The 13121-nt window shown below is 47.0% G+C and overlaps 1 protein-coding gene across 1 annotated transcript in view; it reads right to left on the reverse strand.

The window, feature by feature from the left end:
* The window catches only part of PWWP3A (PWWP domain containing 3A, DNA repair factor), a gene marked incomplete at its 3' end in the record, with an annotated part of 223337 nt that overhangs the window by 39150 nt on the left and 171066 nt on the right, over nt 1-13121 (reverse strand). The window contains exons 11-12 of the mRNA XM_082248367.1: nt 3296-3346; nt 1108-1535 (exon numbers count right to left, since the gene is read on the reverse strand). Of these exons, the coding sequence (XP_082104493.1) occupies nt 1108-1535; nt 3296-3346 (479 nt within the window). The remainder of the gene's footprint in view (nt 1-1107; nt 1536-3295; nt 3347-13121) is intronic.

Genomic DNA, 13121 nt, shown 5'->3' on the forward strand with positions numbered 1-13121 from the left:
GCTCCATTGTCATGGCCGCCGCTATGTTCAATGGCAAACCATCGCAAAATAGCCACCGGACTACACAAACATGGCTGCCATGCATGGAAACACATAGGCTACAGCAAAATGGCAGCCCCGTGCGGCACCACAAGGCTCCCAGGAGGAATCTCTGGGCCTCAAGGACAGGCCCAGACAGGCAGGAGCCCGCACCAGGTACAACCACTCCCTTTCCCCATACAGCCGATTTTCCGCCCACCAGTGGCGCAATCCCCCCCCCCCCCATCACCAGCATAGTGCCCTGCCCCCACCCCAGGAGGTAGACCAGATCACCCACACAGCCCCAGCATAAGTGAAGAGGGGGTAGGATGGTGGGCCAGATGAAGGGGGGGTGCCTGACGGGAAGGAGGGGAACCCGGGGGTCCGATCGTCCCAAGGAGGGGCCCATGCCCACCCCAAAACCCTCTAGAGGGACAGCTACTTACAGTGCCAGGAACCAGGCAAGCACCACTCCAGATAGAACCTCCTCTCCATCGAAATGGGGGGCTGTCGGCCAGGAGGAACGCTGCGACCTCGTAAGGCATTTTAATCGCAGGCCAGCCCCTCTCCGGTGGGGCTATGTCATGGCCGACCTAGGTCGAAGCTGAAGTCTGCGCGCACTTGCTTGCCAGACTGGGGTGACCACTGGATCTAGATTATCCAGCCCTGTGCCTAGTCCGGCAGTTTGGACTGAGATTGCAGATCTCACAAGAAAAAAACAGGAAAAAAATTTCTATCTAAAAAGAAAAACTTGCAAGGACCAGAGATCCAAGCAAAGAACTAGGTCCTTACTCCTGGCGAAGCAGAAAAAAAACTGAGTAACTATAGCACAGAGAGGGAGTATACCCCTGGGACTGCCCATAGGCGTAGCCAGATTCTTTTTCTGCCTAGTGTCCTACTCCTGTAGGGGGCAGTATAACCCAATGGTCATGAAGATCAGGAGCTGTGTCCGTCAATGAACGAAAGCGAAACAATGATTTAATTCTCCAGAGAGGAAATTGAGCAATCCTCAACTGGCATTTCAAATTTCCACCATGTATTTTTAAAACATTATGAAACAACAGAGTAATATGATAAAACAAGCTTTACCTCTGGAAACATCACCTCAAGAATGAATTTAGTTTGATCACCATTCATAAGCTTTTTTGATTGTATGTTCATAGTTTTACAAAGCATCTGCAGATAGCCCATCACCAACTCTGCCTGTTGTTCATCTTCAATATAGGTCTCCTGGCACTCCACACTTTGGTTTGATGATTGAAACTTTTCTAACCAATGTGACTTTTTCTTCCCAGTAAGGATGCCTTTTAGATGACGTTCAGCTTGCCTACTCTTCACAATGCACTTCACCAGTTTCTCATTTGCTCTATCTCTGGATGCTCGAGCCCGGTCCGGTAGAATTTTATTTTTCACTTGAGAATCACTGTCTGTGATGTTTGGCACAGTGTCAAGTACTTCCTGATATATTGAGGGGAAATTCAATTTTGTTTTACAACACTCCTTGCGTACTGGGTAGCCTGTAACAGAGATCGTACAGTCAGATTTTCAAAACCCATTGTTGCTTGTCAAACTCCTCCTATTAAATGCTCTAAGGGAAAGGAAAGCATTTTATCATATAGCTGCAAGAAAAAGTATGTGAACCTTTTGGAATGATATGGATTTCTGCACAAATTGGTCATAAAATGTGATCTGATCATCATCTAAGTCACAACAATGGACAATCACAGTCTGCTTAAACTAATAACACACAAAGAATGAAATGTTGCCATGTTTTTATTGAACACACCATGTAAACATTCACAGTGCAGGTGGAAAAAGTATGTGAACCCTTGGATTTAATAACTGGTTGAACCTCCTTTGGCAGCAATAACTTCAACCAAACGTTTCCTGTAGTTGCAGATCAGATGTGAACAACGGTTAGGAGTAATTCTTGACCATTCCTCTTTACAGAACCATTTCAGTTCAGCAATATTCTTGGGATGTCTGGTATGAATCGCTTTCTTGAGGTCATGCCACAGCATCTCAATCGGGTTGAGTTCAGGACTCTGACTGGGCCACTTCAGAAGGCATATTTTCTTCTGTTTAAGCCAATCTGTTGATTTACTTCCATGCTTTGGGTCATTGTCCTGTTGCAACACCCAGCTTCTATTGAGCTTCAGCTGGTAGACAGAGGGCCTTAAGTTCTCCTGCAAAATGTCTTGATAAACTTGGGAATTCATTTTTCCTTCGATGATAGCAATCCGTCCAGGCCCTGACGCAGCAAAGCAGCCAAAAACCATGATGCCCCCACCACCATACTTGACAGTTGGGATGAGGTTTTGATGTTGGGTGTGCTGTGCTTCTTTTTCGCCACACATAGTGTTGTGTGTTTCTTCCAAACAACTCAACTTTGGTTTCATCTGTCCACAGAATATTTTGCCAGAACTGCTGTGGAACATCCAAGGTGCTCTTGTGCAAACAGTAAACCTGCAGCAATGTTTTGTTTGGACAGCAGTGGCTTCCTCTGTGGTATCCCCCCATGAAATCCATTCTTGTTTAGTGTTTTACGTATTGTAGATTCGCTAACGGGGATGTTAGCTTTTGCCAGGGACTTTTCTAAGTCTTTAGCTGACACTCTAGGATTCTTCTTCACCTCATTGAGCAGTCTGCGCTGTGCTCTTGCAGTCATCTTTACAGGACGGCCACTCCTAGGGAGAGTAGCAGCAGTGCTGAACTCTCTCCATTTATAGACAATTTGTCTTACCATGGACTGATGAACAGCAAGGCTTTTGGAGATACTTTTATAACCCTTTCCAGCTTTATGCAAGTCAACAATTCTTAATCGTAGGTCTTCTGAGAGCTCTTTTGTGCGAGGCATCATTCACATCAGGCAATGCTTCTTGTGAAAAGAAAACCCAGAACTGGTGTGTGTTTTTTATAGGGCAGGGCAGCTGTAACCAACACCTCCAATCTCATCTCATTGATTGGACTCCAGTTGGCAGACTTCTCACTCCAATTAACTCTTGGAGATGTCATTAGTCTAGGGGTTCACATACTTTTCCACCTGCACTGTAAATGTTTACATGGTGTGTTCAATAAAAACATGGCAACATTTCATTATTTGTGTGTTATTAGTTTAAGCAGACTGTGATTGTCTATTGTTGTGACTTAAGATGATCAGATCACATTTTATGACCAATTTGTGCAGAAATCCATATCATTCCAAAGGGTTCACATACTTTTTATTGCAGCTGTACATTTTCCATTAAATATTAAACAGCAGACCTAAACTACTTACTGATTGCTGAAGTGCAGTATTCCAAGAAAGAACCAGAAAATGAACCACAAGCTGTATCAAAACAAAGAAAAAGGAGTATGTCAAGAGTTAGTTATGCCATCATAGCACCTCACCATACGGATAAAGGAACATTATATCTGTAAATATTAAGGGTGGATAAAGAAAAGTATAAGGCATATCACATTCACATGGTCTGAAAAGATGGACAAAGAATCTCATCAGGATCAGGGTAGACAGAGTGAGGTAGATAAGACAGAGAATGCCTCATAAGAGCCTCATATCAATCTGGGCAAAGGGACAACATCTTTCCTTCTTCATCGACACCATAACATGATTTTCATAAAAAAAAAAAAAAATAAAAAAAAACATTTGCCATCCAATTTACATTTCAAAATCATATGTAGAGAAAAGACTGCCCCAATTATCTGACCCAGTCACAAACACAAAATTAAGTGGAATCTAGTTTGGAAGAATTACCAATTATCCACCAGGAAAGGCTTTTTTTTTTTTTTTAGACCTTTTCTTGCAATAACTGGTCTGTGTTTTGGCCACCACTTTTATCTGTGCGATAAAGGGAATACCCATGAATGGTCGCCATCCAGTCATGAGAGCTGTCAAACCAAGTCACAGAATCTAAGTCCTCCTCAAACATCAGCAGCTCCAGCTCGCCCATCTTGTTAGCCAGGCTTCTGGCATTGCTATACAAGCCTTGTAATTTTGACCGTTTACATATATCCTCATTTGATGTTTTTAGGCTGCTCTTGTGATTTCTCCCCATACCCCCCCTGGGTTTAGGAGCTTCGAACACCCTACCGCTAATGTCCCCATTTCTGCCCTCTGGATCTTGCTTTCCACTGGCTAATTCTACATCTGTACCCTCCCCCCCATCACCTAGTCTAAAAGCCCCTCTAAATTTTCGGCCATCTTCTCACCCAGTACGGCTGCACCCTCCCCATTTATGTGCAATCCGTCCCTACCATAAAGCTGGTGGCCGACTGAGAAGTCGGCCCAGTTCTCCAGGAACCCAAAACCCTAGTTACTACACCAGCTCCTCAGCCACTTGTTAACTTCCCTTGTCTCCCGCTGCCTCTCTGGTGTGGCTCGAGGTACAGGTAGTATTTCTGAAAATACTACCTTGGAGGTCCTAGTCCTCAACTTAGCTCCTAAGTCCCTGAAATCGTTTAGGACTCTCCATCTTCCTCTGCCTATGTCATACCCACGTGTACCATGACAGCTGGGTCTTCCCCAGCCCCACCCAGTAATTTGTCCACCCGATCCGTGATGTGCCTAACCCGAGCGCCCTGTAAATAACAGACTGTTCGGCGCACACGGTCTTTGTGGCAGATTGCACTGTCTGTCCTTCTAATAATTGAGTCCCCTACCACCAGCACCTGTCTTTCCTTTCCCTTTCTCCTGGCCTCACTGGAGGAGTTCTTCCCCTGGCAGCTAGGGGCGTCACTCTGCTCCAGCAATGCTGTTCCCTGACTGGTTTCCCCAACATCAAGCAATGGGGCGTAACTATTGGGGTGCTCCAGCCCAGGATCAGCCTCCTTGCCTTGTCCCCTTCTACCCCTCCTGTCACCCCTCTACTCTGATGCCTGCCCCTCCAATACTCTGCCCACCTCTGTGCAGGCCCCTGCCTGCGCCTGACTGGTACGATCCTGGCTCTCCTCCGGTATGGACATTCGTCTCAGTGTTGCCAGCTGCTTCCCTAGATTCAGGACCTGAGCTTCCAGGGAAGCAACGTGCTTACATTTTGCGCATTCGTATTCGCCCTCGATCGCATGATCGAGGAACGCATACATATCACAAGATGTACACCGAGTCGCATCTCCACACCCGCCGGGCATTGTACCTACTAATCTAATGGGGATTTAGTAATTAAAGTCTGTCCTGTGTGGCTGTTTCCTGGCTTCCTAACTCAACCTTCTCACCCTCTGGTACTCCGCTACACTCACTTGACACTTAGTCGCACAACACCCTCAGACGCACAACACCCTCAGACGCACAACACCCTCAGACGCACAACACCCTCAGACGCACAACACCCTCAGACGCACAACACCCTCGGGGGAGTCATATATACTCGGGGGAGTAAATAAAATTGTGAATCAGGGCATGTGTAGCTAAAGGGCGTTGGAAAAACCAGCCAGAGCCAACACTTGGCCTTTGATAGTGACCAAAGTCAACTGCTGTTCCAATACCTTTTTGAAAAAAATTCGAAACCCTAGCCACCGAGAACAAGCTAGGGTGCACCTTCAATAATTCACGAAATTCATGAAATGTACGATTTTCACGTACAATGATAGATCTTCCTTGAAGTAGACTTCCTGGCCTTCAGTAGTGTAGGAATCACTGAATCAGAAAGACCTTTATCCTTCAATATCTGGCTTTCAACCGCCACACCGTTAAAGCCAGCGACTGTAAAGCAGGATGGAAGATCGGTCCTTGAGAGAGCAGATCTTCCCTGAGAGGAAGTCTCCAGGGAGTATCGGCGACCAAACTTATCAGGTCTGCGTACCAAGACTGGCGAGGCCAGTCTGGGGCCACCAGAATGACCGAAACCCCTTCCACTTCTATCCTGCGAAGAAGCCTTGGCAGAATTTTTAGCAGAGGGAATGCATAAATTAACCGAGACTGACTCCAAGGAGCCACCAGTGCATCTGTGGCATCGGCCAGAGGATCCCGAAACCTGGCTACGAACCTCTGAACCTGCTTGTTGAGTCGAGAAGCAAACAGGTCGATGTTGGGTGTCCCCCACAGGACACACAGGAGATGAAAACACCTCCAGGTGTAGGGACCACTCCCCCTGATCCAACACCTGAGGACTCAGATAATCCGCCTGCCAGTTTTCCACACCTGGGGCAGAGAGGGCTGGAACAAACTTTTCTGCCCAATCCAGGATCTCGGCCACCTCCTGGGCTGCCAAGACACTCCTTTGTGCCCCCATGATGATTGATGTAAGCCACAGCCGTGGCATTGTCCAATTGAAACCAGACCAGACAATCTGGCAGATGACTTGTCCAGTGGCTCAGGCACAGCTTTATCGCTCTGAGCTCCAAAATATTTTATTAGAAGTTTGGACTCTTCTACTGTCCAGGACCCCTGGGTGCAGAACTTCCCCAGCACAACTCCCCAGCCTGACATGTTGGTGTCCATGGTTACCACTGTCCATTACAATGGAAGGAAAGGCTTGCCCTGGTGTAGTGCCAACGAGTGAAGCCACTATAGTAAAGCAGTCTTTATGTTGTGACTTAACCGAATCAAAGAGTCCTAGGACTTTGGATTTTTGTTCCATTTGATGAGAATCTGCCTTTGTAAGGGTCTCGTGTGGAACTGAGCAAACTGAACCATCTCGAAGGTTGACACCATCAGACCCAAGGCCAGCATGCAAGTCCACATAGAAAGGACAGATTGCTTGCCAACAGCAAACGGACCGCCCCCTGCAACTTGTGCAGCTTGTCCGGAGGAAGAAAGACCCTCGCCAAAGCGGAATCCAGAGTCAGGCCCAGATTATCCTGTCTTAATTAAGGGCAGATTTTTTAAAATTGATGTTCCAACCGAACTCTTGCAGAGTCCATACAGTGATCGTCAAGTCAACAGAGAGTCCACCCTCAATAGGAGATCCTCCAGGTACCTCCGTACCGAAATCCCCCGTTGGCGCAGTAATGCCAACACTGGAGCCAGCCCCTTGGGAAAGACCCTGGGGGCGGAGGAGAGACCAAAGGGTAACGCTACAAATTGATAATGCTCCTCTCCTACAGCAAAGCGAAGAAAACGCTGGTGTCCAGCGTAGATAGGAATGTGTAGATATGCGTCCTTGATATCTATAAAGGCCAAAAAGTCTCCATGGTGTAGAGGCGCCACTATCGTTTGAATGGATTCCATTCCAAACTTCTGTTCAGATCCTTGAGGTCCAGAATTGGACATACTTTGCCTTATTTTCTGGGCACATTAAACAGGTTTAAGTAGAATCCCTGAAAGCGTTCCCGAGAGGGAACTGTCACAATCACCCCTTGCTCCTGCGTGCCGAAGGCTCGAACGGGCCGCCTGTGTGCTGAAGAATAAGGGCCCTGTCTATTACGTGGTGACTTGCCCTTAGCAGAATTCCAACATAGACCCAAATAGGCGGTCCCCTGTAAAGGGGAGATCTGTAGAGCCTTTTTAGAAGCCTGATCCGCAGACCAGCTTTTTAGCCACACCATGTGTGGTTACCATGATTGCGTTCAGAACAACGCGACTGACGCGTGACAATTTTGTAACAGGAGGTGGGAAAACGGAGTACCTTTGCGGCCTTTAGGGGTTCTGCGGCCCCCAAGGAAACCGGCTCCCCCCCCATGCTAAAATTTTCTGCACCGATACAAACAGTGCATCCACCAGCACCCTTGCATGTGCAGTAAAAAAGGAGATCATCCTGACTGCAGAGCATCTGAAGTGTGTGGACGCAGACCCATTAGAGTCGCTATATGTTAAGCTCACCCTAAGAGCATAACAAGCAGGGGAGGTCGCCGACCCCAGTCCCGCAAGGAGATGCCGGCCAAAGACCATAAATGACATAAGAGGACATAGCTCCCTATAAAGGGGAAGAGGGGGCAAGCCGTGAAGCAGGCACGCATTCAGAGTACCCCTACACAACATTGTCCCCACGGCGCCCCCCCGGTTCAAGGGAGGGGCCAGGCAGTCCATATGGGGGAGGGCGGATGCCCATCTGCTGCTCTATCACCTTGGTCAGCAGCTCGGTCAGCCAGCCTTGAGTAGGCCCCAAAGCTGCAGCCTAAATTTGGGGCCCGATCCGGTCGCAGGTCCACGTCAGCTCGATCAGCAGTTCGGACAGCTTGACTTGGTAGCCGGACAGCCGCGAATAGTCCGCAAGCTGCAGCCTCAATTTACGGCCCAATCTGGCCGCGTGATGCTATCTGTTGGTATCCGCCCCACCGGTCAGCTTGACATGGTTCTCGGACAGCTTGGCATGGTTCTCGGACAGCCTGTCATGGTATCCGGACAGCCACGAGTAGGCCACAAGCCGCGGCCTCAATTTTCGACCCGATCAAGTCAAATAAGGCGCAAACCCACGGATGAAGAAACATCCGCTCCCCCCCAGGCCTATAACTGCTGCAGGGAGCCCAAAAGACATCCCTGCCCCAGTCACTAATCCCTAGGGGGCCGGGAACTTGCTCAGACACCCACGTGCGATCCGGACAGCCCGGTCAGCAACAACCGCATGCATCCCCCCTTACTGGAGCAAGTGGCAAAGCCAGCTCCTACCTAACCTTGGGAGGGGTTGGGGCCAAAAGACCAATGTGACTGTTAGAGGGGCTAGCGGAATGGAGGGGCATCCGGGGGTCTGACCCTCCCAAGGAGGGACCCACGTCCGCCCCGAGACCGCCAGAGGATTGGGGGGCAGTATTACTCATCATACAACGGTACCAGGTGGGCGCCACTCCGTACAGTCCACCTCCCATCCGAGGTGGGGGTGCTGCCAGCCAGGGGGTAGGCTGTGACTCAGGGCATTCCAGGTCTATTGCATCCCAGTGAGACTTGTCCAATCGCAGGCTCGTCCCCATCCATTGGGGCTCTGTCATGGCGAGGCCTAGTTCTGGACTAGAACCTGCTCACTCTCGTCCAGTCCGAAACCACAGCCGGCTGTTGCTTGTAGTTCTCCAGGAACTCCAACTAGTGAAAATAAAATAAATAAAAAAAAAAAAATCACAAAATAACCATTTTTCCCTATTAACCACTTACCGACTGCCCGCCGCAGTATTACATTGGTCCTTAGACGCTAAATACCGAGGTATGGCAGCAGCTAGCTGCAATAACCCTGGTATTTTTTTAAAATGGCGGGTGGTCGGCTTTCACAAAAGGGTGGTCCCAGCGGCGGATTCGCTGTGGGATCACCCTTACGGTGCGGCGGAAGAGGTGCCCCCCCCCCTCCCGCCGCGTCCCGGCTGTTTTCCCTGCTTACCGGACCCCCTGGCAGCGGGGAATACGATCCGGTCCCGGATCCTCTGAGACAGGAAGTTGAGTGAGGGCAAGATGGCCCTCACTCGACTCTATGGTCTTGAAGGACCGGAGCGATGTCAAACATCGTTACCTAGCAACCAGTTTAAAAGGGAAGATTTTTTTTCAACACTTTTTTTAGTGTAGTTGTGAGGTCTGAGGTCTTTTGACCCCGGATCTCACAATAAAGAGGACCTGTCATGCCTATTTCTATTACAAGGGATGTTTACAAAAATTTGAGCCCTAGACCGCCTCTGTAACTCTAAGCTGGTAAACTGTAGAATTTTTGAAAATGTCGCATATGGGGATTTTTGAGTACCAAAGTTTATTGCTGAACTAGACAGAAACAAACTGGCTGCTGTAGCAGAGTGTGTGGGGTTATGCTTGCAGGGACAGCCCTCATAGGCATGGTAAAGCTTTTTCCTGCCTAGTGCCTATTCCTGATTGGAGGAGCATAACCCAATGGTCTAGGAAGATATGGAGATATGTCTGTCAATGAACGATAGAGAAATTTAATTTTTTCTCAACATTTTCTGTCTTTTTTTAGTTTAGATCGCAAAAAAAAAAAAAAAAAATGTAGAGGTGATCGAATACCACCAAAAGAAAGCTCTATTTGTGGGGGGAAAAAAGGACATAAATATGGTTTGGGTACAGAATTGCATGACTGCGCAATTACCAGTTAAAGTCACACAGTCCCGAATTGCAAAAAATGGCCTGGTCATTAACTTGCTCCATATTAAAATGAATAGAAATGCATCAAGAATGCACCACGGTTGCATTTTTTCCATCAAGTGTCCATGTTTAAAGGCGCACGCTAACAATCAGGCACCAAGAAAATGCATCAGAAATGCATAAAAATACCGCATGTGTGTTTCTAATGCAATTTTTTTTTCAACAGAGCGTGTGAAGACACCCTTAGGTTCTTTTTCACACTGATCAGCTTTTGGTGTTTAAAAGGTAACAAAAATGCATGAAAAACCTTTAAATCTTACGGAACTCTTCACACTTCAGGTGTGCTACGCTTTGAAAAGTCTTGCATCTTTGGGGCAGTTTTTCAAAAGGGCCTTCCATTGTAAGCCAATGAAAATGCCATCAAAAGTGCAATAATGTGAAATGGCCCTTAACCACTTCCATACCGGCGTATAGCAAAATGACGCCAGCAGGAAGGCTCTCTCGATCCGGGCGGGCGTCATATGACGTCCGCCCGTTCTAGCTGCTACTGCACGCCCCTGGGGGCACGCAGCGCGGCGAACAGGGATGAGGCTCTTCCCTCGGACAGAGCCCATCCCTGATCAAGGTAAACAGCCAATAGAAATCTGCTGTGTCAATCACAGCCGATCACATTAGTGGCTCCATCGCGAGCCGCTCGTTCTCTCTCTCCGCAATGCACGCCCCTGGGGGCGCGCAGCGTGGTGATCGGGGACGAGGCTTGTCCCTTGGACAGAGCCCATCCCCGATCTAGTAAGGAGCCAATGAAATTGGCTTTTTACCACGTGACCAGCTGTGTCCAATCACAGCCGGTAACAAAATGTCAGAGAAGACGGTAACTAGCTGTCACCGTGTTCTCCTCCTCGCACAATGATCCTGTGTGAGCAGGAGATTGCGGTAACAGCTAGTTACCGATTACAGTGCACCCCAAAACACACTGATTGCCCCCCCCCAATAAAGAGTACCAGTCACCAGCCCATCAGAGTACCCGAGTACCAGTCACCAGCCCATCAGAGTACCCGAGTACCAGTCACCAGCCCATCAGAGTACCCGAGTACCAGTCACCAGCCCATCAGAGTACCCGAGTACCAGTCACCAGCCCATCAGGTACTCTGATGGGCGGGCGACAGGTACTCGGGCGACAGGTACTCGGGCGACAGGTACTCTGGTACACTGATGGGCTGGTGACAGGTACTCGGGTACTTTGAGCACCTCTCTGTATCCCATCAGAGTACCCGAGTACCTCTCTGTATCCCATCAGAGTACCCGAGTACCTCTCTGTATCCCATCAGAGTACCCGAGTACCTCTCTGTATCCCATCAGAGTACCCGAGTACCTCTCTGTATCCCATCAGAGTACCCGAGAACATGTCAACATGGGGTATGCATTGTCCTGGGGTTCCAGGGCCTTCAAAAGTGTGATTGGTTGTAAGGAAATTATGTGTGTAATCTATGCTCCTAGAACACCTGACAATGTTCCTTGCATGTTGGGCCTATGTATGTGGCTATGCTGTGACAAAGTCCCACATAAGTGGTATCGCCATACTCAGGAGGAATAGCAGAATGTATTTTGGGGTGTAATTTTTGCTATGTACATGCTATGTTTTAGAAATATCTTATCAATTGACAACTTTGTGTAAAAATAAATGCAAAAATAAATGCGTTTTCATTTTCTTTCCACATTTTCCAAAAACTTGTGGAAAAAAAATGACACGTTGAAAAGACTCATTATGCCTCAAAATATACGTTGGGGTGTTTGCTTTCCAAAATGGGGTAATTGTGTGGGTAATTCCATTGTCCTGGTGCTCCAGGGCCTTCAAAAGTTTGATAGGTCGTTTGGAAATTATATGTGTAATTTACGCTCCTAGAACACCTGGCGGTGCTCCCTGCATGTTGGGCCTCTGTATGTGGCCAGGCTGTGTAAAGGTCTCACACATTTAGTATCGCCATACTCAGGATGAGTAGCAGAATGTATTTTGGGGTGTAACTGCAAGTATGCATATACTGTGTGTGAGAAATAAACTTGTTATTATGACAACATTATGACAATAAAAATGATTTCTTCATGTTCCTAAGAATAGTGGGAAAAAATTACAACTTCAAAAAACTCACCATGCCTCTTACTAAATACCCTGGAATGTCTAATTTCCAAAAAGGGGTCATTTGTACTGTCCTGACATTTCAGGGCCTCAAGAAATTAGATAGGCCGTCGGTAAATTAGGTGTGATCAATTTTCAATGATTGGCACCATAGCTTGTAGACTCTATAACCTTCATATAGACTAAATATTATCCACTAATTTGGGCTATTTTTACCAAAGGTATGTAGTAGTATAAATTTTGGCCCAAATTTATGAAAACAAATTACTTATTTGCAAAATTTTATAATAGAAACTAAAACAAAATGTTTTTTTTTTTTTTTTAATTTTCTCTTTTTTCACTTCTATCGCAAAAAATAAAAAACCCAGTGGTGATTAAATACTACCAAAAGTAAGCTCTATTTGTGTGAAAAAAATTATAAAAAATTTGATTGGGTACAGCGTTGTATGACTGAGTAATTATCATTCAAAGTGTGAGAGCGCTGAAAGCTGAAAATTGGTCTGGGCAGGAAGGGGGTGTAACTGCTCTGTATGGAAGTGGTTAAGCACCATCTTATCGATAAAACCTTGGTTTCCTGATGCAGAAACTTGAGAAGACACGAACATGCCTTCTGTTTTAAAGTGTATGCACAGCCAAACTTTTACTTTTTTTTTTTTTAAATTTGGATAGAATGAGGAAGGGTTAAACTTACTTATATTTTTTTCTTGCTGTGTTCGTACCATTGAGGAAAACTTTCCTTTATATCCTGTCCCAGAGAAGCAACAGGAAGTGAAAGGAAATCTTCCAAAGTAAGGAGAATTCCCCTCTCAAGACTGTTGTGCCCACTGGAAGATTTCCCCTTACTACTTCGTCTAGGGATAACCTGGACCAGATAGCTTACACCCATGTGTCTTTAAAGAGTTAAGCTCTGTTATTTCAAAGCCATTGTTTCTAATTTTGAAAGACTCATTGAACAGCGTAATACCACAATGAACAGCGTAATACCACTGGATTGAAGTAAGGCCAATGCAGTCCTATACAGTG

Source organism: Pelophylax lessonae, assembly GCF_965119305.1.
Source record: "Pelophylax lessonae genome assembly, chromosome: 1".
Lineage (NCBI taxonomy): Eukaryota > Metazoa > Chordata > Amphibia > Anura > Ranidae > Pelophylax > Pelophylax lessonae.